We start from the raw sequence: 25,785 nt of genomic DNA on the forward strand, positions 1-25,785 counted from the left end.
AGGACAGGAAAGTACAAGTGGAGAGAGAGGGGTACGGGATTGTTCCAGGATTCGAACTCAGGTTGCCGAAAGTGCTTCTGCACCACTACATCATTGGCTCTGACATGCTGGATTATTTTCAACCCAGCGTTGGGTCAAAAAGAGACAAACTACTCAGAAAATGTTTATAATTGACCCAACAATGGGTTAAAACAGTCCAGCATGGGTTAGTTTACGACCAATGTGTTCTGGCTCCGTTCATTTTTGATCGAACGATGGGTTGAAAGTAACCCAGCATTTTTATCCCTCTACTTTTTCTGTATCTTACAAACGTATTACATATATTCACCCCCAAATCCTTTATAATATGTTGTGTAAAATGATTTAAGAAACCAGTGGATTTTGGGATTATTAAGTGATATAACGCCCTAAAGTGACTTTTGTGCTTTTGCCTTAAAATCTCTCCGATTTTGTGGCCAGCTACCATAACAGCAGTTCTGCTCTCGCACTGTTAAATTGAATGTCATGTTGTATCAGTGCAAGTATTAATCTTCTAAAGAAGCGAGAACATGGAGATCTGTTTGCAGCCCATTTATCTGCTTGTAATTGCTTTGAGGCATGAAGACAAGTTTATAAATGATAGAGGTTTTTAAATGAGATTAACAGTAATTATTACTGCTCATTATTGATTAGCCGCACGTCTGCTTTTAAAGTCAGGGAAAGGAAAAAGTGTAAGGAGGCTTATTTTATCCACAGCAAATCGATTGTATGGAGAAAAGCGAACTGTTTTTTTTACCATAAATAGAGTCGGAGCCGAGTGTCGCACGAAGCAGTGCAAGTGCATCAATAAATCATAAACACAATAAGACCAGCATACTACTGTATAAAAAGTTTAAAAAATACTTAAAGTTTAAAACCCTCAACAGTTGCGCCTTTCACATCTTAAGAGAGCCGTGTGCTACATTTCATTCGAGAAAGAGAGATTGTACAATAGTGTCATTCAGAGAGCTCTGGTTTATATTCATGCATTCTGACCTTCGCTTTCTATGCATACCAGCGAGCAGGCCCGAGACGTCTCATATCAAATCTATAGTGCCATTGTTATCGATTCACAGCTCTTTTGTACTGGAAGGACGCATTTCACAAGCACAAGCTTTATTTCCGATTCCCCCGAGAGAGGAAAAGCTCTCCGCGGATCGGCAGTCGGATTCAGATGAATGTATTTGTTCGTTGTATGGGGGAACGTACAGTAATAACACACTTGAATGCCATTTAAAAGCATTTTTTGTGCTTTTGAATGCATGCAGTCATAAATGCAATGGAAGCTCATGCCATACATAAAGTATACATATTAATATACAGTGGGATCTTATATACATTACATTTTCATACAAACTTGTAATTGCAAAATACAAGGTTAACTGTGGAAATTGAATGTAAAATGTACATGAGTATGAATGTTGTATCTCACTGTTTAGCTTTAATGACAGCGGCACTCACGCTGGGAAGGTTTTGTGTTAAACCTGATGATCTGTGTCATCCCAGCATGATGGGAGATCGTTCATAACAGCGTCTTGTGTGGTTCAATGGATGGAAATGTGTTGAAATATTTAACTCATTATTCCCTCATGTTGATTCAAACCTTCATGTTGCTGCTCATGATAATTTTTTATGAATCTTCATGCAAATCACGTATGGGCCGTTCTTTAGCTGTCAGGCTTCAGAATTTGCTTACATTTTATTTAAAACCTGCAGAATCTTAAAACTTTATTTCCAGGTTTGAATAAATTAGCAACACTTTACAGTAAGTTTCCATTTGTTAATATTAATTATTTCACGGCTCGTTTGAATGCTTGATTCTGATTGGCCAGTCTTTTATTCACACGGTAATAATATACGCTAACCCGAATGCTGCAAATAATTACACAAAAATGAAATATAAATATGTCTTTTAATAACATGTTTGACATATTTATAAATGAATAAACCAGAAAGCGTCTTCGTGCTTTGTACGTCTTGTCTTATCTTAAAGCTGAAAGTAAATAGGGTTTCCTCGCTGAACGTCTGTATTTGTTAAAAATTAGCTTTAAAGGTGCAGTGTGCACCTTTTAGAAAAATCTCTTGACAGAAATGCAATATAATATACAGAACTATATTATCAAGAGTGTAAACAAAATGAATCATTATGTTTTTATTACCTTAGAATGAGCCATTTTTATCTACATACACTGCAGGTCCCCTTACATGGAAGTCGCCATTTTGTGCCACCATGTTTCTACAAAAGCTTTAAACGGACTAACTTTGTTTGATAAGTTGTCTCCGATGATGACATGTTTGTCCTGTGACAGCTAGATTCTCTATGCGTTTCAAAAGTAAGGGGTGAGCTGTGGACGATTTGGTTGCAACTCACAGTCTCACCACTAGATGCCGCTAAAATTTACACGCTGCACCTTTAAATCTATTTAATGACTTATTTCTGCGATAACAACCAGCTGCCTATACATTATCCCTAACTTAACTACATTACTTAACATGAACCAACACAATATTTCTAAAGCCTTTATTAAACTTAGCTTAACTTAGAAGATAACCTCATAAACGTATGTAAACCTACACTGTTGGATTAATACTGTAAAAACTTATTAATGTAGTACAAAACCATATTTCTACATTAAAGTAAAATACTGTTGCTTGTATTGCTTTCTGGGTAATTTTGTTTAAGTGAGAATATTTAGATGTTTTGTTATTGCTGTAAGCTGTAATATGTGTATTTGTAGGTGTATCTGTTAATATTAGTTTATGCATATTTAACTAACCTAATGAAACAATGTATTTGTATTAAATAACATTAAGAAAGAGTAATACATTTTGTTGAAATATATTTCACATTATTAGTTGAAGTTAGCAATGCATTAACTCATTTAAATGAATGAGAGCATTATCTAAAAGGTTATTAAAAATGTCTTGACAAGCTTAGAAGAATCATAAACTAACTAAATGTTAATAACTATTAGAAAATACTTAAAATGTTTCCTCTCCATCCTGTGCTATTTTCTGATTGGTCTTCTCGTTGACCCACTAAAATAGAAAATAATTTCCTGTCATCTTTGCTCTACAGGGCTCAAATTAATAGGAAAGATTTTAAGGCAGAAAATCACATGCCCTTTAATAGTTTGTCACACATTTGTGAAACAGCTGTCAGAGAAAGGTGACGTGTTGCTCTAATGATGTTGAGATATTTACACAACCAATTATTCAAATTGCTGCAAGGACGCCCGCGTATACAATTAAGAAGCAACATTAAATGTGTTTACAGACAGAAGTACCACAGTATATCCATTTAGCACAAAAACTAGGTCTCAGCGTACCGTTGTTTCTGGGCTATTCTTATTAAGGTATAAATCTATTGTGTTTCATACTTTAGCATCCTGACGTTTGACTTTCTGTGAAGTTCTGTAGTGGTGAAAAGTCATTCTGCATGCGTTATATTTGGTTCAGAGATGATTAATTATATATAAATCATGTCAGATATGAGTTATGCATAATAAGATGATGAATTTCTGGACATGAGGAAGTCTTGAGCTGATTTTGCACTGTGAAGGACCATCGCTTCATGCTATAACATTGATAATGTTGTACACTTTCTTTCTAATTTCTCTATCTAAAGCAATGGTATTGTTTTTGGTGATGTTGTTTTAGATGACCTGGTTGGTTTGTAGATTAGTGACATCATTGATGGATGAAGTCATTTTTCTTAAAGTGCAACTATGGTCTGATTCATGATTTTACATTTCCTTTGGTATGTAAGTGTGTATTAGTACATGTTAACAATATGCAAAAGGTACAAATCCCAAAGTAAACGATGACGCGAGTTATTGTTTCCAACGTACATTACTTTTCTTGGACTACAACAAACACACGGATTAGGCAATAGTTTACTTTCTGAGATTGGAGTAAAGACCGACATTATCATAATTCCTCACACTTCAGACTGTAAATTAACTCCTGTTAGCATTGCACTGTGAGCGAATCTTTCAAACATGGTAAGGGGCGTCAGAGGTATTCAGACCAATCACAACGTACAGATTAGCTGACCAATCAGAGACGCAACATTGTCAAATTTGTGAGTTTTGTACAAAATCAAAGCATTTGAGGAAGGCAGGATATCTAGAGCCACAAAAATGTACGGTATGTGGAAAATAATGTGTTTTTGAACCATAAACCACACAAACACATTGTACAGGGTTCCCATAGGTCCTATAAATCCCTGAAAGTTGAAAGAATTCATGGCCCTGGGAAGTTTTTGAAAATATACATACATAGATATACTGTAGGTCATTGAAAGTGCTTGAATTTATTGAGAAGGGAACGAGACGCTGTGTCTCCCCTGCCATACATCTTGCGTCCCTGTAACGCCATCTTTGGCAATATTTCATATAGTGATATACTTCCTCCCGCGTCACCCTGTCTTTGTCGTTAAGTCTCACCATTGGTTGAATTTGATATACACATTCAGACGCACTTACACCTGGAGGCGTCCCCAAAGTGTCACTGCAGTGACGCAGCGCGAGTTCCCTAGAACTGTAACAATGTATCTTAAAAGGTAACACAATGTAACCTTGCTCTCACTTGAAATGTGTCCACACATTTAGTCCTTGAATTTGAGGGTATTAGACCTGGAAAGTCCTTCAAAGATCCTTGAATTTGAAGTTAACTAAGGTGTGGGAACCCTGATTGTATTATACCAAATACACAAAATAACGTAGTTTTTAGCAATGAAATAGGTGCTCTTTAATGAAGAAAATGACATGCTTTACATTATTTTGTAAAGGAATAGTTGAAACAAAAATTAAAATGCATAATTTAGTCTTTTTATATAAGATTGTATCACCAACAGTTTGATCTCCTTCAGTGCTTCACATGAGGCGAGGAAATGATGACAGAACTTTCATATTTGAGTGAACTATCGCTTTAATAATCTCCGAGTATTGAGTCTGTTTTGAAATGTTTGTACAGTATTGTCAAAAGTGATTTTTACTTCCAGAACTCGCCCGTGCTGTACTGTAAACATAGAAATGGCCAAATGTGCTGTGAAATGTCAACACTGCCTCTTTTTGTGTTATTTTCTACCTCCTTACTGATTTTATTTCCACATTCCAAATCTTTTTCAGCTTTTTTTAGATGCACAAATGATTTCCTGTTTATCTTTCTTTAACACAATGGTGTATTTCTGTCTGAAAATGACTTTGTTTGTTTTCTTTCTCTTCTTCTACAGAAATGTTGAAGGAATTGAACGAGCAGCGGAGAGATAAAGAGTTTACAGACCTGAAAATAATTGTTGAAGGCAAAGAGTTTGAAGTCCATCAAAATGTTCTAGCTTCCTGCAGCTTGTATTTCAAGGACGTGATTAAAAGGTTTGCTTTCCTCCGGTTGATCATCTTTTCTTTTCGTAGGGTGCATTTCTGTCGCCTCCACCTTCCTTCCCTGTTTTTTGCAGGTGTGAATACGGCGGTATCCGTCAAGGGGGCCAGTAGCCATCCTCTCCCAACGACCGATGTGTTTCATCTCTGTAAAAGGTCAACGCGTCACCCGCTCCGACCCTTTCATCTCCATTTACTAAGTGTGCCAATTTACATTTTAATGAGTGCGAAAGTTCCATGACTGGGCAGTTTTCCTTTTAAATGGTTTGTAAATGTCAAAACAAATTGAAGGACTTTTCTGGAAATGCATTCGGCTTATCAGATCAGCTCTCCGCTCTGCCTGTCGAGTGCTAAGAGTCTTCTAGACGTCCCACTTGAGCTGTAACCCGGCATCACGGCGTCTGTATCTCAGTGGAGATCCGCACGTCGCATGCCACGCTTTGCATGCTGTCGGGATTTAGGAAACCCGCAAACTGCACAAATCGCATTTGTGCTTTGTTGAATTTTGGTTTTTATTGAGGGTGTTATAAACGTGCTGTTTCTTATTGATGCTGGGTTCAGTGTCTCACAGCATCTTGACTCGCTGTGTTACTGGATGTTGGTTTTTGAGTAAATACTGATATTGAATAATGCTTCAGGGAAAAGTAATGCATTCAGTGCAAGCCTTCACAACCACTAAAAAAATAAAATGAAAAGTGATTTTTTTATATATATTTCAAATGTGCAATTGGATATGCTGCTTTAAAACTGATGCCTGATTTGTGTTAGCAAGAAAAAAATGTTATTACATTTACTAAAGCAGAGCAAACATAAAAGAAGTAAAGATACAGTAAAGGTAAATTATTTAGTGTAAATGCTGATATCGGATATGAATTTTAAAAGATGATGTAAGCAGGGTCGGATATAGTCAACAAATCAGAATTGGGCATCAAGATCTGCGGTGTAAATCCAGCCATATTTTAGATTTATGGTGCCAAATGCATGAAGTGAAACAGATAACAGCTAGATTTTATTCAGGGTGGCGTGTGAATCTACTGTAATGCTTTCATATCCCTGTACCATATATCATAACTCATCGCCTACAAGGGCAAATGTGCCTGAGATCTCCGAGCGTTTGATCGTGAATTTAGTCCGGGTCGGGTTGAGCCGAGCTCTCTCACAAGTAGAAGCAATGAAAACTGCATTAAGAGCAATAACACACAGCGGAGATCTCGCTCTGTTCTCAGTGAAGCACAAAATGTGCTGATGCACTTCACCAAAGCCATTTGAGTTCTGCTGCTTGTGAAACCGGCTACAGGGCATAAACTGTGGATCTCTGAATAGGGATTTTTTTCTCTTTTTATAATATAGATTGTCCACAGAACCACCTATACAAAATTTCTGTGCTGATAGCGATATTACTTGACAGCTACCGATACGATAGATACAGATAGTTTTGCTTTTTTCTTTTTGGATTGCCGGGATAAAATTAATTAAATAAAGTTTTTAAACTATCAGCCGATGTCTGATTAAAATCGGCCGATGGGAAAATTAGCTTTTATCTGCAGATACCGGTTATAGGCCGATATATCGGTGCGTCCATACACAGAACGCAGAAGACATTAAAGGAGAGACGTTTTTTATTTCCTTACACTGCAAAAATGACTTTCTTGCTTAGTATTTTTTCTTGTTTTCAGTAAAAATATCTTTAAATTCTTAAATTGGGATGTGTTTTCTTGATGAGCAGAATGACCTAGAAAAATAAGTCTAGTTTTTAGACAAAAAAAATAAACTTTAAGTGAATTAGGGCTTAAAACAAGCAAACAAATCTACGGAGCCCCTAAGGGGACATGAAGCAAAAATTAAATAAAGTTTAGTTTCATGTGCTCACGTAAAACTTTCATGTACTCGCGTGAAACCAGATTTTTTTTTTTTAAGTTTAGTTTAGTTTTTTTAACTAAACTTAAAAAAAAAATTCTGCACATAAAGGTTTTGCGTCTGCACATAAAGGTTTTGCGTCAGCACATGAAACTAAACTTTAGATTTTTTTACTCCAATGTCACCTTAGGGGCTCGGTACAAAACTGCTAATGGAATAAGAAATATTTTCTTGAAATAAGTTTACTTTTTTCATAAACACTTAGTTCAAGAAAATGTTTTGCTTGTTTTAAGCACTTATTTTCCTAGGTCATTTTGCTCATCAAGAAAATACATCTTAACTTAAGAATTTTTAGATATTTTTTACTGAAAACAAGACAGAAATACTAAGTAAGGAAGTCATTTTTTGCAGTCCATCTGTTTCACAGCTACTAGTCAGATGCATTTGTAAAACCCAAGCAATTTCCTGCTGGTTTATGCTGGTTAGTGCTGGTCTTACTGGTTGACAAGCATAGCCCAAAAATGCAATAGGTTCTGGTGACCAATGGTGTACAGTACCATTTATCAGGACCTTAAATTCGTTTCGATTTTAGTTTTCAAATGAAATGTTTTATGTTGTTTAAGAGCAGATTGTTGACCAAAACTTCACATAAGGTGTTAAATCCAGAATTGACGGCTTCGTTTGAGAATGAAATGAACGCTGCGTCTTCACGCCTTTCTGTAAACATTCCTACATAACTTATTTATCAGAAGCTTCGAGTGGGAAAATGTCAGAGGTCTTTCACTTCTTCTGCCTAATTATTTGCTTGTTTACACTTAAGGCTTGCTCTATTAAAAATCGACTTCTGTCTTTGATCTTTAAGGAGAAATAGTCTGATACGAAATAAGATGTGAATGAGACATTGATCGTTTAGATTGATACGTGCATTGGGTTTAATATCAGATGTCTCAGCCTATGCTTTGAGTTATCTGTCAATCAGAGCTGTTTATCTGTTTATGTAATGGTCTGTAAAGGACACCTGCTGAATTGATCATTCCCGTACGATACAAACCGATTCATTCATTTATCAAATCACCCGCTAAGTGAATCTGCATTCAAATGTAATATATAGACATTAACAGCGCTTGTTCACATTGTGCATGGATTCGCTCTAGAGTTTATGGTAGTCGGCTGTTTTTTATTGAATTTTTATGCTTTGTTTTTTGGCAGTCCTCCATCTTGTGGTTTGTGCTGGCTGTTGATTTATTAGTATAGATGTTGGGTTATTAACATGACATGAATATTTAGTGTGATATTATTTGAAGAGCCCACTTTAGTTTGACAGCTCTTTATTTGCCTTCTCCCATTAAAATAGACACTCAGAAGGGCTTGTGATTTGATATCGTCTTGTGTATTGTAATTCTTTTCCCTGGATGTTAAAAGTTTTTATTGGATGTTTTGGGTTTAAAATATGCAACTTGCACACAGTTTTAAGAGTATAACTTTAATTCACATCACCTACATGAACATGTGTGTGATGTATACATATAAACTTTGTCTGTGTGAAGTTACATCTTTTAACTCATTCCTAAAACCTTAAGTCAGGTGAAGCTGGTTTGGTTTTGGTAGCTTGGCTTCTTCTCAGGTGGTCCAGTTTTAGGACCAGTTTACTGACCAGCTAAACAAGTAAAGTTTAGTATCTCGGCCAGGCTTTACACTGCAAAAATGATTTTCAAGAAATTTTTTTTTAGTATTTTTGTTTTGTTTTCAGCAAAATATCAAAAAATTCTTAAATCAAGATGCTTTTCTTGATGATCAAAAGACCCCAGAAAATAAGTCTAGTTTTTAGACCATAAATATAAATATAAAAAAACAAGCAAAAAAATCTGCCAATGGGGTAAGCAAATTTTTCTTGAATTTTTCTTGAATTTACTGTTTAAGAAAAATGTTCAAGATTTTTTTACTTACTTTACAAACTTTTTTCTTGTTTTATGCACAAAATCACTTAAATTTGATATTTTTGGTCTAAAATCTAGACTTATTTATCTGGGGTTGTTTTGCTCATCATGAAAAAGCATCTTAATTTAAGAATTTTTAGATATTTGTACTGAAAACAAGACAAAAATATCAAGAACATTTTGTCTTGAAAATAATTTTTTTGCAGTGTAGGGTTTAAAGACCAGCAAGACATTTCTGCTTCTAAACAGTCTGGGTTACTTTGACTTTTGTTGTAATTTTCAATCTGAATTAGACAGATGCTCTCCATTTGAGATAGTTGAGATTGTTATTAGTAAACCATTTTAAATGTCAATATTGGACATTCATGTGTTAGTAGTTCTTCTTGTTTGCGTGTATAATCAGGCATAATGTCTAATAGACTGTACAGTATGTAATGCATACTGCAAGATATACTGAAATAATAGCAAACAGTGCAAAGTGCATATCGCAATGGTTTGCAATAGCTCAAAATGTAATGTATAGTCAAAATTTTAAATTGACGCAGATAGCAGAGAGACTGGTGAGAGTGTTGTTTCTTTTCCCAGAAAGAATGTAAAACAAGTTTATTGTTAAATATCTATTATATTTTATTACTATTCAGATTGATAAGTTGACAATTTGTAATGCATAGTGGGTTTTTTTCAATAGCGTGCAGACCTAACACAGTATTGGCGATAACACGGGTTGTCCGGCTGGACGTGTTGAAGCTCTTTAGCTTTCACTCACCATTAGTGGCATGCTTTGATTTTTAAGACAATAGTTAAAAAAAAACAGATTTTATACAGGGTAGAGTCATGTTTTTATGTTTAAGGATGAAATTATTGCTTGCACTAATATGCAAAAGCTATTTCAGAGCTCATTGGTTTATTCAAAAGGCACAGTAAGAGTGCATTAGTGAGTTTCAATGACTCTTATTGGCTGATCTCAGGAACAATGAGAAGATTGAATTTCTCTTTTTATTTCTTTCTCTATCTCTCATTGACATTCTTCCACATCTAAATGATCGACAACCTTTTTTGTCTTTTGTTTCTTAATAATTCTCCTTTTCCACCTGACACCTGACAGCAATAAACTTTGCATTTTTGTTTTTCTTTTCAGGAGTAACGTTCTTGTTTTTCAGCCACCTCAAGAGATCCACGTCACGTCACATCAGTGTGCCTGTGTCTCCCCGATCACACGTCTTTATAATGACTAACGTGACCGTTCGTACGCAGGCCGTGCTCAACTCTGTTTTGGCAGGTCTTTGAAAGTAAATCTACATCCCAGTCATGGAAATTGTCCCTTTCCCTGTAGGATGGCTGCTGGCTCCCTGTGGCTGAACTGGTTTTACCCCCTTCCTTTCCTTTCCTTCCCTGCTTATATCATCATGTCTGTCTGTCTGTCTGTTCATATATAGATTTACTCATATCTCCATCTATGCACTATAACATTGCACAACATTTTGTTGGAAATTTTTCTAGATTTAAACCATTGCAGATCTTCAGGAAAGGCATGACATGCTTGCATTCACATTTACACATTCGCCAGGTTTTAATTTTATCTAAAGAGACTACAATGGGATCAAACCTACAACCTTTGCACTCCTAAAGCTATACTTTACCAAGTGAGCTACAGGAACATGCAATGATTAAAAAGTGTATGTTTATGTTTAAATGTGCATCATTTTATTACATAATACAATGCATTTTTAAGAGAAGAAGTAGTGAGCACTGACGTTTAAGTACTGAAGTTTAATTTGGTGGTGATGTCAGCAGAACGTCTAGATAGATAGAAAGTTTGAAGGAAGTGAAGTGAGTTATTTTTATTCAGTTTAATGAAAGATGGCTTTAAGTGAGCTGTCGGTATGTTGACTGAAGTGTGTAAACATCACGCTTGGCTATGTTTGTTTGAGCGCTCTGAAGTGTAAACTTCTGCCTCGACAAATGACAGACGACAGGAGTGTTCAGGAAACCTGTCGGGAAATGATCTTTAGTGGATTTTACTAAGGCAAACAATATTACTGCTGCTCGAGTTAAAATGAATTCAGAAACCTAAACCTACATATTAAACTCTTCACGTTGTGCTGACCTTAATGATGCTTGAATAATAGTTGAAAAATTATCATTTTCATCTGAAGGGCAATTAAACAAGTGAAAATATCCTACAGTACAGCGACACAGAAACATATTGTAACAATTATGACAGCTATTTACATTTTCTCTTTATATGCGTGTTGAAGTTAAATGCTGCCCAGACAGCTCAGCATCCATTCATTAGTGCACCACCATGTTTTTTTTAAATTAAAGATGCTGTTTGTCTTTCTGAACAAACTTAGATCAAACCCATGACCAAATCTAGGTTTAGCTTTTTTAAAGTCCCTAAAGACTTTTGTGCAGCTTGGCTTTCGCCATATGCCTTTAAAGGGCACATATTATACCCATTTTTACAAGATTTAATATCTCAGGTGTGCCCAGAATGTGTCTGTGAAATTTCAGCTCAAAATAACCAACAGGTCATTTTAGGGTTGTAACGATTACGAAATTTGGCTGACGGTTAATTGTCTAATAAATTGTGACGATTAATTGCCTCTTTTAGGGTTATAATGTTTAATTCTCATAGATTTTTTTTGTTTATTCATGAAATAGTTTTCACACTTTGTTGTGATTATTTAAAATAAATCTTTTGCAAGGTTATACAGGCGCTGCAGCTCCCCCTTGCAGCTCCTCATTGCGGTGATCTGAAATCATCGCGATGAGGTCAAACAATCGCGATGAGACGATTATTTAATCATTGTGACAGCCCTAGGTCATTTATTATAGCATGTCCAAAATTCCCAAATTTGGGTAGGAACAAAAAGCACTGTTTTCATGTGTGTACCTTTAAATGCAAATGAGCTACAGCCTCTCACTCCCATACCAACAGACAGTGAGCACTTTTGGCTAAAAATAAATCAGATTCCTATGAAAACGGTCTCAGACAATAGTATGCTTAGCCGGATTAGTGCTACATTGTGCTAAAACACATTTGAAAAGGTTTGGGGTAAAATTAACCAGTCAGTTAGGGACCATGGGCGGGGCTTTGTTTGTGTGACATCACATTAACAAGTAATTCAAAGCAACATGTCTTTGGGTGGATTTTTTTTTTCATTTTAGGGTGGTTGTGTTGTAAAAGTGCATTTTGCATAATAGGTGCCCTTTAAACACTAGATTATATATGAGGATGCATAGCAGCTCAGTTTTCCCTCAAACTCTCTGTCACACTCACTGAACCAATTTAGCTCCTCAAAATGAATCACTTCATGTTCCACATCTTAATGTATTCTTAATTGTTTTTTTAATAATCATTTTTCCTCTTTTATTGTTGCATTAGATGGATTCACTGGGGCTGGTGTAACGTTTTCTCTCTTGTATGCAGGTTATCTGTGGAGAACAGAAATGGTGAGAAGATCCAGCTGACTGTGAGTAACATCAGCGCTGATGTTCTGGAGCTTCTGTTGGAGTTTGTCTACACCGGCTCGCTCATTATCGACTCGGCCAACGCCAAAACTCTACTGGAGGCGGCAAACAAGTTTCAGTTCAGCACCTTCTGTAAAGTCTGCGTTTCGTTTCTCGGTAAGTTTCATAAAAATTGTGTTCCAGCTAAAAATAATCTTCTTGCTTTTGTGAGCTTAAGTTGAATGTTGTTGAGAATTTATTGTGTTATGTTGATGTGCGCAACTCAGTCCCTGCACCATGCAGATTATTTATGGATGCGAAGCTGCAAACAAGGATGTGTTCATAAATCATGACAGATTTCTGAATCAGAAGAAAATGTTGCTCATTACAGGCGGTGAAATGTGCCAGACTGTAATACTGTTGAATGCGATCGTCTGATGCATTCTGGGTAAAAATGGGATTGGTGTGAAAATATTTGTGAGAAATATTTTAAGGTTGCATTTCATTATTTTTTATAATTTCTTTTTTAATGATTTGCAGCATACCGTATAGAGTTTTTCTGTGGTATGCTGTGGTTGGTATGGAGAAATTGCAGGGAATTTCACTGGTATTGGCATTGACTTGTTAAGATTTGTTATTGTGACATTTCTGCTGTTGCTTTCAGCAATTTACTGAAACTTCAGGATGAACCCGAGAGGAACATGTTCATTATTTATTCAGACCATATCTCACACTTTTTCGTAGATTCTGTTTCCCCTGTCAGAGCTGAGGTTATTTTGATTGACAGATTGCACACCGCGCGCACACACACACACACACACAGATACACATGCAGTTTGTACTAAAGTGAATCAGTAACATTGTTCATCATTACATCACCGCCAGGATCTTCTGAGTTTGGACATACAGTTATTTCTAAAATCTTAATGCTTTAATTATATTTTAGACAAATGTTGCAATATGAGGCAAACACTGCTGAATTAATTTATATGAATTTTAGCATCTGAATGCTGTGAGGTGCTTGAAGAACATTCAGAAAAATACATTTTTGGTGCCTTCAATATTGACTGAGTAAGGTCATGTCAAAGATTAAAATCAATGTTTGAAATTAAACTTTGATGCTTCTAATCTCATATTTAGAGATGTGAGACTTTAGGTTGGATTTCACAGACAGGGTCACATTTATATACAAATAATGAGCTCAGATGCAAAACCCACTAAACGCCGTCAAAAATTAGATTTGTAATATTGACCGAATGCGCTCGGCATGTGTTACAGTATATGTTTATCAAATAAATTCTCTTCAAATACGCTTAATCCTCAGGCCATTCAGAAATACCAGTTTCTTGGCAGAATCCGTTTAACGCAATGTTTGCGAACGGAAGAAGAATTGAATGAACGATGGTGCACGTATGTCGCATTCAGTTTTTTACCCGGTTAAAGGAAAATAATAGTTATAAATAATTATTCTGTCTACCATTGAAATCCTTTGGTGATTTATTCTTTCCCTGCCATTGATGAATTAACTCGTCAATGAAGAGAAAACGCTTCCCTGCCAATAACAAGTTTTTCCGGCAATCTGTATTTTCACTATTATCCACCAGGTGGCAGTTTTAGCCAACTTATAAAACCGGAAGTGTTCTCTTAGGGCAAACAGTTCAAACATACACGTGTATGTTTTAATCATCGCTATGAATCTGACTCTCTAACAAAAGTCCTTTTTGCGCAAAATCTGGTATTTTTGAAGAAACCTACTCATATTTGAGAGGTGATAAAAAGAGAACAAATGAGGATTTTTGTTTTTAAAGAGAGGATCTGTTGTTTCATTTGATACATTGTATGTTTATGTATTTAAAGAAGAACATTTTCTGGAAGGCTTTAAACTTTTGTGAAAATCATAAAAAATGCTGGCGCTGGCTGGCAACTTTTTTGAAAAAATGCTGGTGGGGAAAGAGTAAAAGGCGGCTTTAAAGCTGTTTCTAGCATTCTGATAGTGTCAAAGTGATAGGCAAAGTGTCAAAAAAAGCAGTTGGACGTATGACTGAGTATTTCTGTCTCGAATGCACCAGGGTTCGTACATGTACAAGTTTCGGAAAGTTTTTGTTTTTTAACATGAAAGATTCATATGGAACAATCTTGGTTTATGGGCAATTTCGGTGCAGGAAGTACAGTGGAAGTCCTTATATGGGCACTTTATTCACATACACCAACCAAGAGCTGACACATGAAAACAACGTCACCAAAGAAGTGTGCTGTTGTTTGTGAGGAACAATTTGAGTTTGTTTGGCTTTCCAAAGAACCCAGCCTTATGTAAACAATGGATATAGTTTGTTTAACCGGGGTAGAAGCTAGGGATGGGCGCGGATATTGGCAATAATAATTCGAATTTAAAAAATGCTATTCAAATGTTTGTTTGTTTTAATGTGCCACCAAAGGGTTACGACTTATTTAATGCTTTTTCACTTCATCTATACTGTCTTTTACAGACTTAAATGTAAAATATACATGAACATTAATTTGTATGTATTTCTGATTGTTTGGCAATGCAGATTGCAGACGAATTTAAGTTTTTCCTTTTATCTCCGGGTTTGTGCGCCGCGCCGTATTTGGCCACTGGCTCAGTAAGGGCTCACGTGTTATTATTAAACGCGCATCAACACATCATGAGAGATTTGTAAGCTTTGTTATAAATTCTACTTTATTTTGTTAATAACGAGACAGACACGGAGAACGAAATGAAACAGAGAACATTTATTATATGCGGTGCTCTTAATGAACCGGATAACTGCACATGGCAGTTTAAAAGCAAAGCTCCGTCTTTGTGAAATGTTGTTAAATTAAGCTAACGGTAGTAACTTTGCACAGTCAACAATAAGGTATCGAGCCAGCTTACGTTGTTTGTAAAATAATGTTAAATACAGATATTCAATCTTGTTCAATCCGTCTGTTGTTTTTATCGGATAACCATCATCACGAGGAAGAGTTTTCTCCGCAGCACCCTATTGTATCTAGTCAGAAGAACGGGCTTTCACCGAAGCAGGTAGGGTAAAGATGGTTTCTTTATTCACAAATACATGTCAAACTAAACTGAAGAGATATTTATATGGCGACTGAGCAGTTGGTTATGTAGATGTGTTTTTTCATTTGCTCCGGGCTCTTATTTGGAGTCTGTTTAAGGGTTTAAATGATGATAGCCTACTTTGTAAAGTCCTCAAACTTTAAACTTCGCAAGTCCTCAAACTTCACTTAAATTTGGGGTTAGTGTATAATATTTGGTATAATATAATGTATGTAAGATCAAACAGTAATGAATTCATACTAACGACCGACTTGAAACTAAGGATTTGACTCAGACTTCGCTCCGCATGGGGTTTTAACGCCTTTTTTTCTGTAGGATATTTTTTAAGAAGAATAATTTTTTTTTTTACAATGTTTTTAACTTAAAAATTCATATATATACATACAGAATATAAGTTTAGCTTGTTGTGGATATTTCCTAATTATATGCCTTCTGTGAAATTATGACAAAATGAAAAATACAAAACACGCATGTCTTAATTAACATAATTTAAATAAACGAATATTCGAATATTCGTTCTTTATGAGCTTAAATATTCAAATAGTAAATTACTGGAAAATGCCCATCCCTAGTAGAAGCAGAGTTGTGCGTTTAATGCTGTAATTTGTTCAAATTTTGCGGTCCCAACCGGGTCATGAGTCGCAGGTGGTAAGTAAAACTGCATCAAATGTTTTGTCGGCGCGTAAGTGCATAAAATGTAAATGACACGAACATGTAGTGAATCATAAGTTGTGTTAGGTGCGCTTTAACTATGCAATACATTTATTTTAATTGTATTAGATTATTAATGCATTATTTAATAGGTTCATCAATAGTACATAGGCATAATAGTTTAATGATCTCTTTCAAATTGCTGATGATGAAATGACATAATATGTTCACTATAACTATAACGGCACAAACCTGAAATAAGTGCAATTCAGATATGGTGTTTTTATCACAGTTATGAATAATGGACTTTTTAAGTTTGCCGTTGATAAGGTAGCTGGCAGAAATGTGAATAAAACGTTTCTGAATCTAAAAGTCCACTTTGGCAGCTTTGACAGGTTTGTTTTTTCTTCTCTTCCCATCCACTCCTGGGATCCGGAGCTTATTAATCTATCAGCATCTCGACAGCTATGAAATGACAATCTCTCCAGTAGCATTTCACTGAACATCTCTGTCTACTTCAATATGCAGAAGTTCTAAATGAAAAAACTAAATGTGGACGTCTCAAAGCTTCTTGTTAGTATGACCACCTCACATAAATGATATGACACTTGAATATAAATGAAAAATTGATGAAGTGATTTCTAAATATCAGACACTGGACAGCTTTTATCATGACTAGATCTCTGGAAAAGACTTCAGTTCAATTCTGATACATGGAAATAGAAATGATTAGCGAAATATAACGTAAAGTGCTTTAACAATAATGCTACGTACACCCCAAACGTGAAGCATCATGATCCTCGCTCTGGATTACTCCCAGGATTTAAATTCGTGTCATGCTAATTTTTAGCTTGGGTTTAATATTTCCAAGTTGCATTTGAGGTAAATAGCTCATGTTTTCGAGTCAATCGCACCGCCCAATTTGTGTAATTCACATTGCCCCATGTGAATTTGTGTCTTTTCGTGTCTATTCGTGTTTTCGTGTCTTTTCGCGTCTATTCACATCTTTTCGCGTCAATTCACATCTATTTGCTTCTTTTCACATCTATTTGTGTCTCTTTGTGTCTTTTCTTGTCTTTGCTTGACTATTCCTTTCTTTTCATGTCTATTCGTATGTTTTCGTGTCTATTCGGGTCTTTTCACGTCTTTTCACATCTATTCGCGTCATTTCGTGTCTTTTTGTGTTTTTTCTTGTCTTTTCGTGTCCTTTCGTGTCTATTTGTGTATTTTCATGTCTATTCGTGTCTATTTTTGTCTATTCGTGTCTTTTCTTGTCTTTTCTTGTCTATTCGTGTCTTTTCTTGTCTATTCGTGTCTTTTCTTGTCTATTGGTGTCTGTTGGAATCTATTCGTTTCTTCTTGTGTCTATTCGCGTCTTTTCACATCTATTCGCCTCAATTCATGTCTTTTGCGTTAATTTGCGTCTTTTCACGTCTGCTCGTGTCTTTTCGTGTCTTTTCGTGTCTGTTCGTGTCTATTCGTGTCTTTTCGTGTCTTTTCGAGTCTTCGCGTCTTTTTGCATTTATTTGCATCCTTTTACATCTATTCATGTCTCTTCATGTCTTTTCTTGTCTATTGGTGTCTGTTGGTGTCTATTCGTTTCTTTTCATGTCTATTCGCATCTTTTCACGTCTATCCGTCTCAATTGTCTTTTGCGTCAATTTGCGTCTTTTCACGTCTACTTGTGTCTATTCGTGCCTATTCGTGTCTTTTCGAGTCTTTTCGAGTCTCCGCATCTTTTCGCATCTATTCGTGTCTATTTGTATCTTTTCTTGTCTTTGCCTGTCTATTCCTTTCTTTTCATGCCTATTTGTGTGTTTTTGTCTCTTTTCGCATTTTCTCGCGTCAATTCGTGTCTTTTGGTTTCTTTTCTTGTCTATTCATGTATTTTCTTGTCTATTGGTGTCTGTTGGTGTCTATTTGTTTCTTTTCGTGTTTATTCGCGTCTTTTTGCGTCTATTCGCCTCAATCCGTGTCTTTTGCGTCTTTTCACGTCTACTCGTGTCTATTTGTGTCTTTCCACGTCAATTTGTGTCTTTTCCCGTCAATTCGTGTCTTTTTGCATGAATTAGCATCTATTCTATAATAGTATGGCTGCCCTTATATCTGCCTCACTTTCAGCCACTTGACTCCTCTTTGAAGCATAGCGCACACTTTTACAACCCAATAATGAAGTATATTTTTGTTAATTTAGAAATATGTTGAATTACAATAGATTGCAAACACTGTTTATGTTGAATTCAGGTCAAAATGACTCAAGCGGCTATTACAGGTCTGCAGGTTTTGTTGGGCGGTTTTGTTGACCTTTAGTGTGGTAGAAAAGGTCTTTGTCTGTCTTCAGTCCCCAGAGATTCTCCTGCTCTGTGTCCAATCGATGCCTGCGCTTAGCTCTGTTTCCCGCTGGCTGTTTGAGATATTACACTGCTTTACCTCAGCAACACACTTGGATAAATTTAATCTTCCAAACACCTTCCCCAAGCCTCTTATTGTAATGCTGGTAGGGTTGCTTTCACAGCTCATGTGTGTGCGTTTGTGTATGTTTGTGTCTTGTAGAGAAACAGTTAACAGCTGGTAACTGTCTCGGGGTTCTGGCCATGGCGGAGGCGATGCAGTGCACAGAACTTCACAACATGGCAAAGGCTTTTGCCCTTCAGAACTTCCCAGAGGTGGCCGGTCAAGACGAGATCCTGAACATTTCCAAAGAAGATCTGGTTAGCTACATGTCCAATGACAGTCTGAACACTAAAGCTGAGGAGCTGGTCTATGAGACGGTCATCAAATGGATTAAAAAAGACCCCAGCGGCAGAGTACAGGTGAGAAACACTTATTAGTTGCTGTTTGTGATACAGTTTGTTTCCAAGCACTGAAAGAGTTAAATGAGCTGATTTAGGGGAGTTTTATGAAAGTTTTCACACACTGAGTTCCAACTATACAGAAAAAGTGATTCTCTGAACTGTTGAAATGTAAAGCAGGCTCCCTTTGCATCATCCAGAATGTTTTCTTAAAAAAAAAACTTTATATTTTTGTCTAGGTTTGCACAAATATCATAATCATCAAAATGTGCATATTGAAATGGTTTGTAATAACTGAAACATATATGCTGGTTATATTGTTTTCTGTTTCTAAATCTATTTTAATATACTAAAGGAATTTTCCAAACTTAAAGCGTAATTGTATCACATATTGCATTATTTAGGAAGGTAGCTTGATGTTAAAGCATTGCATTAGCAGCACAAAAGGTTGTGTGGTCAAACCTAGGGAACACGCATACTGAAAAAATATGAACCTCTTTGCATTATAAGTCAATTTGGATAAAAGTGTCTGCCAAATGCATGAATGTAAATGTAGAAAGTTATCTCATGTATCACTTTTTCACATGTCTGGATTTTTTATAGTCATTCTGGGATGATTGACAGATTTTATCCTTTAGAAGATGCCAGCATGTTGCTGTAAAAAAGTTATTTAGCATTCTGTTCAATCAGAAATACAAGATGAAGTGTCTATTTTCGGTTTTTGGAAACATCCTAAAAATTTTCTCATTCAATTTTTGTTTCCTTTGAGGTCTTCAATTATCTGTGCAAGAATCCAGTAATATAGATGATGAGCATGCATGATGTTGTGAGAACATTCAGAAATGCTTTTGCTCAACGTGTCATCAAATCTATTTGCAAAATCTGCTGAAAGCCACTTTAATGCGTGTTAATACTTATTATGGTAGAAAGCGGGAAAACCGAGTTGGTCAGGTTCTTATAGTCAATCTCAGTTCTGAACATGGTAAACAAGGTAAAGCGTATCATTTATCCATATTAATAAATACAAGCCAAGATGTCTTTTGTACAGGTTAATGTTTACTGTTATCACAGGGTTTCATTGATCAGGAAATAGTGAATTGATTCAATTGATCATGATGATTTCAACTCAGTTCATTGTAGATTCTAAATGATTCAATTTGATTTAGTATCAACCCATTTGATTCAGTAACTTTGAAAAGCGCCATAAGAGGTGTAAATATTACGTAAGCACGGTGCCAAAGGGTACTTCTTAGGGTTTCTGAAGAGTCAGCAGTAGATGACAACATCATTTTCTAATACTGATTATTAGATTGCATTATTTATCTGATGCACGATTGAATTTAGTGACATCAAATCTGGCCATAGATGAGCCTGCAGTCAGCAAGCATCTGCCCGCTGAATATATTTGCCTTCATAAGTCTGCAAGGCAATTGAGTGTGCTGTCTGGAGTGCGTGAAACATTACGTTGAAACTAGATCAGATGGCATAGAAAGGAAGCAATAGAGATTGATGCAATGACCTTATGTACATTTGGCCTCAGATTGCCTCCATTGAGAAAGAACTGCAGAGGAAATCAATCTGAATTCAGGCAGATTTGAACTTCTGTACTCCACGTCGTTCCCTCGAGGTTTAGGCTATGAAATCACAAATCCAGCGTGGCACCGAAGCAGAACTCGCACTACTTTATTTACACTCGTTTTCGCTTTCTTTAGCAAAGAGAATGTCTCAGATTTTTCTGATTTCTCTGCTGTCTGACTGACCAGGATATAAATCAAACGTTGAAGCTTTGCGGCTTTTCTCTCGGTTTTCATTTGGAGCGTCTAAAGTGTAATTTAGAGTCGTGCATAGGGTCTACATTGTAGCCTGATGTGCACCTCAGCGAAAATTTAACCGCAAGTGCTGTGATTGGTCCGTTAGAACCCCTCCCATCACATAAACAAAATGCATTGCCTCATTTCTTCATAGGCATTTCCGCTTGCAATGGTAAAAACAAAGATGGGCCAAGTTGAGGATTGATTTAACTCAAACTGCAAAGTCGCTGTCTTTTTACCTCCATCTGGTGTTCTTAAATCATACACAAGCTGCTTGCATCTTCTTTTTTTGTTGTGGGTTTACTATATGTATAATAATGGCTAGATGTGTTATGGTGGAGTCTCTAACGTCATCATCTTGTGGCAATCTTACTTAAGACAGCTCACTCACTCATAGCATTGTGTTTTAATGGTGCAAGTACTTTTAAATGACCATAACTTGCTCAATTTTCTACCGATTTTCAAATGGTTTGGTTTCTTACAAACATTTATAACAAACCAAACCGATTGAAAATCGGCAGAAAATTGAGCAAGTTATGGTAATTTAAAAGTACATGCACCATGCTACGAGTGAGCGAGCCGTCTGTGGTAAGATGGCCGCCAGGTACGGATGTCGACCTCCATTGGCCAGGAGCGCGGGTGATACATCTAGCCTTATATTATACATATCTATGGGTTTACTGGCCAAGCTTGCATGTGTAATTGCACAACGACGCAGGAGTATATATGAAAGCAGATGCGTAACCTACGCCATCAAGGCTACGCCGTAGGACCTACGCAAAACTATAATGAGCTGTTAATGTGGAAATTTGGATGTGTTTGTAAGTGTTATAATGTAAGTGAATGGGAACTGAAGAGAGGTTTATCTTGATTATTTGAAAATGGCCTTCGGGTGTTGGAGAAGATACAGTATCTGAAACAGTTGTGTATTGTGAGGCTTTTGCAGTCTGTTTCTCACAACTAATTGCTTTTATGAGTCCTTTTTGTTCACATAATTCAGCATTACAATACACACTGATATTAAATCAATCTGTTGACTTCATGAATATGCATGCAACTGAATGTGTAATATTTTCCTGCTAAGGGTTTTTGCCTGGCGGTCCAGTTAAGATGTGAAACCTCTTTTAAATGTGAAATAAAGGATGAACCAGAATATCATTGAGACTTAAGGCTGTGGTGGTTTTTCTGTGTCCACAGTAATAAATCACCCAGAACACCACAGCAATGTTTGTTGTGAAGGAAAATGCTGTTTACTGTAAAAAAGCAGCGTTTTTGTCAAATCAACATTTTTATGTTACTTAAACTTAAAGGAATATTCCATTTTATTAAAAGAAAAATCCAGATAATTTACTCACCACCGTGTCATCCGGGATGTTGATGTCTTTCTTTGTTCAGTCGGGGGGAAATTGTGGTTTTTGAGGAAGACATTGCAGGATTTTTCTCATTTTAATGGACTTTAATAGAGTTTCAAAGGACTATAAACAATCCCAAACGAGGCATAAGGGTCTTGTCTGGCGAAACGATTGTCATTTTTGACAAGAAAAATAAAAAATATCCACTTTTAAACTACGGTTTTTCGTCTAGATCTGGTCCAGCGCGACCTAACGTAAATGCGTAGTGACGTAGAGAGGTCACGTGTTACATATATAAAACGCACATTTGCGGACTATTGTAAACAATAAACTTACACAAAGACATTAATTAGTATCAGTTGACATACAACAACGCAGGAAAGGTCCTCTTTCAACACATTTGTAAACACTGGGGCGGAGTTTCGCGTTCGTCTTCTGTGACCTCTTGACGTCATGACGTATTGCGTGGGGTCACATCACGCATCACGACCGGATCTAGACGAGAAGTTGTGGTTTAAAAGTGCATATTTTTTGTTTTTCTGGTCGGAAGTGACAGTCGTTTTGCTAGATAGGACCCTTGTGCATAGTTTGGGATCGTTTGGAGTCCTTTGAAACTCCGTTGAAAAAAACTGTTAAGTGTTGAGTTAAGTATTAATTGTTGGTGTCTATTAAAGTCCATTAAAATGAGAAAAATCCTGCAATGTTTTCCTCAAAAAAAAAAAAAACTAAATTTCTTCTCGACTGAACAAAAAAAGCCATCAACATTTTGGATGGCATGGTGGTGAGTAAATTGTCTGGATTTTTCTTTTGGGAGAATGGAATATTCCTTTAACAAATGAAGTTGTTAACTTGCTTTATAAGTTATGTCAACTTATCACAGGTCAAAACTAAAATTGTAGGTTGTATTGAATTGCAAAATCCAGTTGTTATAACTTGATATGAGCATTTTTTTTACAGTTTTGAATTGATAAAAGTCTGAATTAAGAGTTTAGTGTTTATAAAAGTGGTTGATGATGTTCATGTTTTGATGTTAGCTGGTTTGCTTTTTGCCTCAGGTGGTCTGTATTAATGTCTCTGTAAATTGTCTCACAGCAGATGTCTGTCTCATACCGAGTGTTTTGAGTTTTACTGAATTTAGCTTCCCACTGTTGACTGTTAATTTGTATTGTCAAGTTTGCTGGAGTTAAATGAACAGCTAGTGATGTCTTATGATTGACAGCTTGGTCTTCATTCAAACATTTCACACCAGATGGTGTTTGTGGTTGCCCAAATGTAAATCTATACTATCTATGTGTTTTATGTTCTGCAGAAGCTGACAGTATTTTTGGATTCATGGTTTTAATGACAAATGTTCATTGCGGTTAACTAAAGAGTTCATCCAGATTTAGTTTTGGATTGTGTTTTGCATCAATAATATTCCAATAGTAACGCATCTGATTGGTTTGTAATGAGCATGACTCTAAATCAGTTTATTATACAGGACATCCATAAGAGTAACCTGATTCTGTTTTGTTTAAAATCTCCTGTACCACTTTGTAAAAACCATCAAACCATACCAGCATAACAAACATGACATGACTGGAACCCCACTTCCCGCCTTAGACTGGATAAAAGTTTTTAATTTTATAAATATGTTATTTTGCAAACCCTTAATTGGACTGAACTGAAATCTGAAAGCTAGTTTAGGTAGATTTATTATAATACTTTACACTATGTAATAGTTTATGTGTTTTTCATTTCAGCGTAGTTTTATGGTCTGTGCTCTTTGATCTCATTATACAGTTCTTCATGAGCAGACAACTTCTTAAGAAAAGATTTAGGTTATGAAATAAAGAAATACTTGTGTGTTTTTATTGAATTAAGAATTAAGTTTCTTTGTCTTGCAAATGTGTTGTGGAAGCTCACCAGAAATGTTATGGCAAAAAACAATTCAGGATACTTTTGCTGAAGAAATCCCAAAGAAAGCGTTGTCTGCCACATTTAAATGAAAAAAACAAATGATCGTTATTCAGACATTGAAACGTCTTCCTTTAGACAGACACAAACTGAGCTGTTTTGATTCAGATGACTCTTTTGGAATGGATGTTTATTCATATGTAGAATCTGTCAATATTGCTCATGAATCTGTTCATGTGTGGCTAAGTGTTGGTGCTTTGTGGAAACCCAAATAAAGATATTTTAGTTTACGTGGTAATTCCCCTTTATTTAATACATATGAAATTATGCTAGTTGTAGTTTAAGAAAGTGTTTGCAGACTTTAAACTTTATTATTGTTGTTTTATAATCAATTATTTGTGCAATTATTTTTCGATTAATCGACTAATCAGATAAAAACCTAAATATTTACTGAAAAATTTTCATGCATTACAGAGTTTTACTAAAATAATATTTTTGATTTTGATATTTTAAACCTTTGTGCAGCTTTTAAATAGTAAAACTTCTTTAAATCTCAAAATATCAATTAACAAAATGTATTAATTCTACAGGGATGTTTAGCCAAAGATAAATAAACTCATTTAAATCTTCAACTTTAGACCTTGATGAAATTTGTGTTTGTTTACGGATTAACATAACGATATAGTTACTACGTCTATACAACCGAAAGTGTGCTTTAACTAATTCTGATCAGGGCAGGACTTAACAGGGTGGAGGCCCCTGGGCTTGAATAAATTTTGGGCCCTACACTATCAAAACAAAAGGTACAAAAGCTGTCACTGGAACGGTACCCTTTAAATGGGTCCTAATATTTACCATTTAGGTACAGATGTACATTTGTACCCATTATATGCACTCTTTAGGTACAAAGGTGTACTATTTGAAAGGGTACCACCCCAGTGACAGCTTGTGTAAACTATATTCTGAGAGTGCACATACAGTAAACAACCTAAAATAAAAAATATATCATAGAACTACAATTTAGGAAAGTTTCCCGACAATCTAGCACTAGGCCTATTGCTAGGTTATATAAGGGCATTCAAGTAGTTTTTACAAACAAACCTTACAAAAACATTACTGGTGTGCGTCTTGAGACAAAACAATGGCAATGATATATGTTAAGATATATCAGTGCAATATGTGTTTAAATTAAGACAGATTAAACATGCATTTTAGTCTTGGACTAGGATAAGCCCTGACTAGGAAACTGCCCCTATATCTCTATAGCAGAACATAAGCCCAGTCTTAAATTAAATCATGTATTTTAGGGATATCACAAATCCAAATTAATCATGCACATTAAAAAATACCCCATAACAACATTTAAAATCATTGTGTTAGACTTAGCTTAAGAAAAGAATGATATGTTTTGATTAACATTCACCTTATCACACCATATAAAGTTATAAACATAATCAACAAGCGTATTTTGTGCATATAGCCTAAGTGGTGCAGTGTAAAGAAAAGATTTTAGGATGTTATTTAATAATTATGACAAGACCATCATGTAATATTAGAC

The 25,785-nt window shown here is 35.8% G+C and overlaps 1 protein-coding gene across 3 annotated transcripts in view; it reads left to right on the forward strand.

The window, feature by feature from the left end:
* The window catches only part of LOC129417437 (kelch-like protein 29), a 108,480-nt gene that overhangs the window by 44,304 nt on the left and 38,391 nt on the right, over positions 1–25,785 (forward strand). For all 3 annotated transcript variants that reach the window (XM_055172100.2, XM_055172101.2, XM_073869892.1), the window contains exons 5-7: positions 5,255–5,393; positions 12,627–12,823; positions 18,930–19,189. In XM_055172100.2, coding sequence (XP_055028075.2) covers positions 5,255–5,393; positions 12,627–12,823; positions 18,930–19,189 — 596 coding nt within the window. The remainder of the gene's footprint in view (positions 1–5,254; positions 5,394–12,626; positions 12,824–18,929; positions 19,190–25,785) is intronic.

The sequence above is a fragment of the Misgurnus anguillicaudatus genome, chromosome 7, assembly GCF_027580225.2.
Source record: "Misgurnus anguillicaudatus chromosome 7, ASM2758022v2, whole genome shotgun sequence".
NCBI lineage: Eukaryota > Metazoa > Chordata > Actinopteri > Cypriniformes > Cobitidae > Misgurnus > Misgurnus anguillicaudatus.